The 6,822-nt window shown below is 39.7% G+C and overlaps 1 protein-coding gene across 1 annotated transcript; it reads left to right on the top strand.

Moving 5' to 3' along the window:
• Positions 1–3,360: 3,360 nt before the first annotated feature.
• Positions 3,361–6,463, top strand: LOC141442413 (juvenile hormone esterase-like; the record flags this gene model as incomplete). Its single annotated transcript, XM_074107390.1, is given in 2 exon segments — positions 3,361–3,545; positions 5,184–6,463. Coding segments are annotated over 2 exon segments (1,460 nt in total), but the record flags the coding sequence as incomplete, so codon positions are not given.
• Between the last annotated feature and the right edge of the window lie 359 nt (positions 6,464–6,822).

Genomic DNA, 6,822 nt, shown 5'->3' with positions numbered 1-6,822 from the left:
CTGCTGCTTTCATTGCTGCGGCAGCGATACTGGATTCTATCCGCTCGCCGTATTGTACGTTTTCGCATACATAAATGTAACGCTTGCTTTAAACTCCGTCAAGGCAACGTTTCCGATGATGGCTTCTCTGCCATTCTTGTCGCTTAGAGCCATGCAAGGCTTTACCCACACCGGAGTGGATTACGCAGGTCCGCTGTATATAACTTGAACTCGCAAGCGAGGGGTTCGTAGCCAAAAGGCAATATTTTTGTATATTTACTGCCTCGTTACTAAATGCGTTCACATCGAGTTAAGCAGCTCCCTTAGCTCAGCCAGTTCTTAGACGCATTTAAACGATTCTTGTCGCGTAGAGGTCCTTGTCTTTATTATACAGCGATTAACGGCACTAATTTTACGGCTTCCCGCTCTTATCTTGACGAGTTGCATAAGTTTTTGAGATCAGATGATTACTATCAAACATTCTCTCTAACGAACTCGCTAAGAATCGCATCCTGGAAGCTCAATCACCTAATGCGCCCCATTTCGGTTCCTTATGGAATCGAATATTAAATCCATTAAGGGCCATTTATTTCGCGTAATAGGTAAGCAATATTGAGCTACGAGGAAATGCTGACTCTATTGAGTCAAGTCGAAGCAGTGCTCAATCTCGCCCACTTTACTTGTTAAGTTCGATCCTTCAGAACCCACCGCTCTAACTCCCGCGCGCATTTTATCTCAACGACGGCTCATCATATCTACCGGCTGCGATCTAGTCTTGAGCGTCCTGATTTATTGAGTAGATTTTCCCTAATAGAATCTTTAGTTCAATCGTATTGGAACGCTTTAAGAATGAGTATCTACATAACTTACAACTTCGGGAAAAAGGAATACACTTCTAATCCTATTTCTGAGGGAACGGATAGTTTTAATTAATGTGGAAAATGCACCCACCCTTCAGTGGCCCCTCGGTGTGGTACTAAACTGTCCTGGAAGGGACGGTGTGGTGCGGGTCAGAGTAAGAACGCAGACCACACCCTTCAACGACCTGTTTAAGACTTGGCCCGCTGCCATCGCAATAGTTGAATTCTTTTAATTAATATAGTAGATAATATACATAAGTTTATCTTTGAAGGCACTGTTCTTCATTTAATTATTTGCTTACCCGTTAGTTGCTTTATTAATAAATTTAGTACTTAAATCATAATGCGAATAAGTGATCAATAGTTATCGTTGCCACTCGGTTAGTCCTGTTGACTCTATCGCCTCTTTGTTTCGAGGATACCTCAAGGCGGGGGATGCTTGCGCAATGTAGGTAATTTGTCTTATTATTAAAAAAAACTGCATGAGAGTGTCCTATCCCATCCTTTCTAACATGCGCACCCGTGTATGTAGACGACTCGCTCTCGTGATGTGAAGAATGGGCGATCGTTTTAATGTTCGCTAAACCGCCGCCGTGGCAGCAGCTATTGCTTATGTAATCTACAAAAAACTGAAAATAATATCCATCCGCTAAAATTTGGACAATTATATCTATCAGAGCGCTTCTGTGTTTGTGTGAGGACTGTATTTGTGGATTATCTCAATTGCGGCAGAGATCTGTGTCTTTGATCCTACGCACGTGCTGTTGGACTGAATCGAGTCTCTTCTTGGACTGCTGAAGGACTACAAGCCAAGGTCCTGGCGTTGGAGCAGCGAGAAGAAGCCGAACCTGTAATGCGCATGTGTTTACCCTAAATCCTTGCTCTCATGCAGTTCAGTAGGTTCTTTTTCCGTGGTTCTATCAACCGTTTTAATTTCCTATGGATTCTTTCATCATCAGGGTATTTTGGTTGTCCCGTACTAAAGTGGCTAATCAGTAAGAAAAGCCACCAATATATTTACAAAAAATTGTATTTTTTTAAATCGAACCATTTTCATCAAATTGTATTAGAAACGTCTACATGGCAATTAAGAAAGAAAGAAAGAAAGGAGACATTTATTCACATTTACTAAGACACACAAATACAACAAAATTTTAAAATAAAAATAAACAACAAATAAAAGAAAACAAAAAAACAAACATGAAAATACATACACGATTTTGTGTGTCCCCGCAAAAGTGAAACGGCCGCTGACTCAGCAATATGCTGAGGCGTTAGACACCTGCAGCGCTGACTTTCTGTCAGAACCGTCTGTGACTCGGAATGATACACAAATATACTAAACTTATACCGTTTACCTTTACTTGCCCGAATTTCACTTGCCATACCAACGTTTGCCATAAAATATATAGAACCGTGCTGTTTTCAGGATTTTTTTAATGTCATCATATAGATTGCAGTAGGTTAGGTTAGTTTAATATCAACTGTGAAGAAATTACTATTTCAGAAATAAATTACTTTATATCAAATGAAAATTCTAGAAAACGATACATTCGGGCAAACGATAGAGAACCAACTTATACATACGTAAAACGAATAACGAATAGATAATATTTTTTATTCACTTTGTCAAATCAAGTGATTTCTGCAACGGTTCTGTTAAAACTGCTTAAGCAAAGCTAACTTCCGTGTGGTCAGCGAATAATCATATGCTAATATGTAATGAAGGTGCTAGAATTGTAAAATGTCATTCATAATCGACAGAACACGTTTCATACAGTTCGGTAATACCACCCAGCTATTTTCCTGCCACGATTACGCGTTACCGGTGCATTCTTTATGTTCAATGCGTGTCCAGCAGGTAACCACTGATGGACGGGCTTGTCGGCTGTGCAATGAATAGAGAAAAAACGCTTGCGGTCGTTTGTCGTGGCCAGTTAGTTACGTGATCGGAAATCGCAAACTATCGCGAACTGCAGTCGACCACCAATCGGTATCGCCGGCGCACGCGTTGCTTTGTTTATGAACACCAATCATAAACATAACTTAGTCTAACGCAATGCAACTCCTTGTTTGGCTATCAAGGGGTCACTGTGTCAATCTCGCGGTCGTGTTAAGGAGATAAAGTTATCAGCTATTACAAGTAAAGAACATCAAAGATAGAAAGAGAAGAAAGAAGATTAAACGTGAAACGTAAAAATAGGAAGAAATAAAACATTGAAATTGTGTGACTGAACGAAGGTAGAAAAATACAGTGTTGATATTAAGATCTAAGCACACCCATCACTCAGCCAGGCTGCTTTCTTTGTTTAGATATCATAAAGGAAGTAACATACAAGTGGTTACGTTGCCTGCAATTTTACCAGTTCTCGGACTATAATATCGACGCTATGAGATCAGTAAAAGCAAAATAATTTAAGCATGTATCTAAAATAAGTTGAGTTGTTTGCTGAATATGTCAATTTCAACTGCAAGGATTTTAAATTAAAAAGCCTTAAGTGATTACAGTTTTAGTTTTGAATAGTGATGATAAGTGCGAAGTGGCTGGTGCTGTGGTCGCTGTGGGCGGCGCGGCTGGCGCGGCAGCCGACGGCGCCGCTGCGCGTGAGCGGTGGACGCGTGCGCGGGAGCGTCGCGCACGACGGCTCGCACGCGGCGTACCTCGGGATACCTTACGCCACTCTCACGCACGGCAACAGGTTTCAGGTGATTAAAAACTAGTGATACGGTTATGTTATGCTAGATGCTTTGCATAATCGGCTCGCTTTCGATACTCGTAGTTGGTTTTGTTTTAACTTTCTTTAAGTTATCGTAATTGCTAAGTTTGATTGCATATATTTATTGTTCTTTAAAGAATTATTGTTCCATGGAATTTAGCCCACCGATAATTATTATGTTAATTATTGTATTGGTAAACAGCTTCTTCTCATACGTAGTAGCGCATCTGTACATTGACATGGAACTTGAATAATTATATTATTTTTCATTAATTCATTCATTTATTTATTTGCATTAAATGTGGTAAACAGAAGGTCTTAAATATATTTATTTACAGTAAAAATATATATTATTAATTATAATTATAATAATTAATAATAATAATTTAATAATTATAATTTATTTCTAAAAATCATACACATCAGCAACATACAAGTAATATCTGGCAGACCCCAAAATAGGCAGAGCCTGTATCTTGGGGCCTTGGAGTGCACTATGCTATTTAAAAGATTATCATACATATCTGCAATACCTAGTAGACGCGAAGTGGAACTTAAAGTAAAATGAAGGTAAACACCAATACAAATTTAACAAAACTAAAGCGGAATGAACAAAAAAAAAAACTGTGTGTGTGTGTGTGTGTGTGTGTGTGGTGTGTGTGTGTGTGTGTGTGTGTGTGTGTGTGTTGTGAGAGAGAGAGATGCGGTTAGTGAGGTTAGGGGCTGACACGAAGAATATTATGTTTTAAATATTTTTAGGGTTCCGTACCTCGAAAGGAAAAAACGGAACCGTTATAGGACTTTGGTGTCCGTCCGTCTGCCAGGACCCTTTTTCTCAGGAACGCGTGGAGGTATCAAGCTGAAATTTATATAAAATACTCAGGTCTACTGTCCCTTGGAGCTGTGAAAAAATCAAACTTCTAAGCCAGCCTTCTAAGCAATCAAAAGATACAGCCGTTTATGCCGCAAATTGCTGCAAATTTTCGAAACTCGCAAGGGAATCAAAACATACAGGGTAAATAATTTATTGAATCAGGCGTTACTTTGCGGAGGTCCATATCAATGAAGTAAAATAATTTCCTTGCTCACCCGCGACCTTACGATAGCTAAGCTTATGCAAAATATGCGTGTTCATGCAGTTCCTCCACCTCCACACTGCAAGAACACACACAAATCACACAAACCCATCTATCACCACCACCACACTACACTGACGCGTTTCGAACTCAAACAGAGCTCATCTTCAGAGTGACACAACCATACACCATGCTACCAGTTGTTAGACACCAACCACCAATTTTTTTTGTTCAACAAATCATGTTTCATGACAGTTTATGAATTTGTAATTAATTTATTAGTATTATATTGAGTAGGTATACAATTTCTTAAGGACACAGTTATCAATCAAGTTATAATTTAGTTTTACAAAACAACAGTGATAGTAAATTATTTATACATTATTTATATCAAAATTAAAAAAACGCAAAAAAAACTTATTATTTTTAAATAGGTATAAGTAAATTAATAATTCCATGTTCATGTAAATTTATTCAGATTCCAAATTAACATACGTTGATTCCATTGTACTTTGTTCTTTAATTAACATAAGGCATCGTTGCGTTTTCAGGCACCAGGACCTGAGCCTAAATGGGAGGGTATATTTGACGGAGTCGAAGAAAATGCGCGATGTCTCCAAAGGTTGGACATTAGAGGCAACATATTCATCGGCCAACAAGACTGTCTCACTCTGAATGTATACACGCCTCTCAACGCTTCACCCGATGCTCATTTACCTGTCATGGTCTTCATCCACGGAGGAGCATTCGTTGAAGGGTCAGGATCACCCGGCTTATACGGACCAAAATACATAACCTCAAAAGGAGTAATCCTGATTACAATAAATTACAGACTCAACGCCCAAGGCTTCCTCTGTTTACGTGTTAAAGAAGCTCCAGGAAATGCAGGCATTAAAGACCAAGTTGCTGCGTTACGTTGGATCCAGAAGAATATCCGGGTGTTCGGAGGAGACCCAGGAAGGGTCACACTATTTGGTGAAAGCGCGGGTGCGTCCTCTGTGTCTCACCACTTACTGTCTCATATGTCTAAAGGATTGTTTCATAGAGCTATCATGCAGAGTGGATCAGCTTTAGCTCCTTGGGGGCACCAGGTAGCTTCAGTGAAAGTCGCCGCCTCCCTTGCGAAGGTTAAGGGTCATACAATTGAAGATCCCCACGAACTTTACAAACTCTTCACAAGTATGTCTGAATTGGAAATTTTGACACCGAGGATACCTCGTGAGCTTGGCGGTACCATTATGTCTGAAATGCTAGTTTCTCCATGCGTTGAGAAGGTAATCGATGGCGTGGAACCCTTTTTAACAGAAGACCCCTACACGCTACTAGCGAAGGGAGAATTCACAAAGATGCCCATAATGATAGGCACAAATGACGAAGAAGGTTATTTCTTAGCAAGTTATGAGAATACCACTACGTTATCAACAATGAATTTTGAAAGGGCGATGCCCGTAAATCTCGAATTCCCTACAGAAAGGGAACGAAGTAAAGAAGCTTGTAGAATTAAGGAAATGTATATGGGTAACGATACGATTTCCAAAGAAAGTCTCGTGAAACTATCAAAGTTTCATGGTGAGCCATTTTTTGTGTATCCTGCGGTTGCTGAAACCGAGTTGGTCTTGAAGAATAGCGATCAGCCGGTGTATAACTATGTGTTCAAATATGATGGAAGGAAGAACATAGCGAAGTGGTACGCAGGGTTTTCAGGGTTGCCTGGGGCGGCGCACGGTGATGAGCTGTTTTACTTGTTCGAACAACACAACGTGCCGAACATGTTCGAGTGGAGAATGATGGACACTATTACGACGTTGTGGACCAATTTTGCGAAGTACGGGTAAGTTTTGCAGATGATTTTGTTGTTTACCACCATTTTGGTGCGTGTAATCTTACTTCTTACTAATATTATAAATGTGAAAGTTTGTGAGTGAGTGAGTGAGTATGTTTGTTACTTCTTTACGCTGAAACGGCTGGACGGATTTGGATGACATTTGTAAAAAGTTAGTTTTATAACCTGGATTAAAACATAGGATACTTTTTATCCCAATATTCTCACGACATAGGAATAAAATCTCCAAATAACAACCACTGGGCTTAGAGTCATGAAATTTGGTATGTAGGTAGCTGGGCGTCTGGAATAACACATAGGCTACTTTTATGCCGATGTTCCCACGGGTTACATATTTGAATATCGAA

Source organism: Choristoneura fumiferana, chromosome 25 (genome assembly GCF_025370935.1).
Source record: "Choristoneura fumiferana chromosome 25, NRCan_CFum_1, whole genome shotgun sequence".
In the NCBI taxonomy this organism is placed as follows: domain Eukaryota; kingdom Metazoa; phylum Arthropoda; class Insecta; order Lepidoptera; family Tortricidae; genus Choristoneura; species Choristoneura fumiferana.
Note: the sequence above shows the minus strand (reverse complement) of the source record. Positions and strands in the feature narration are given on the sequence as shown.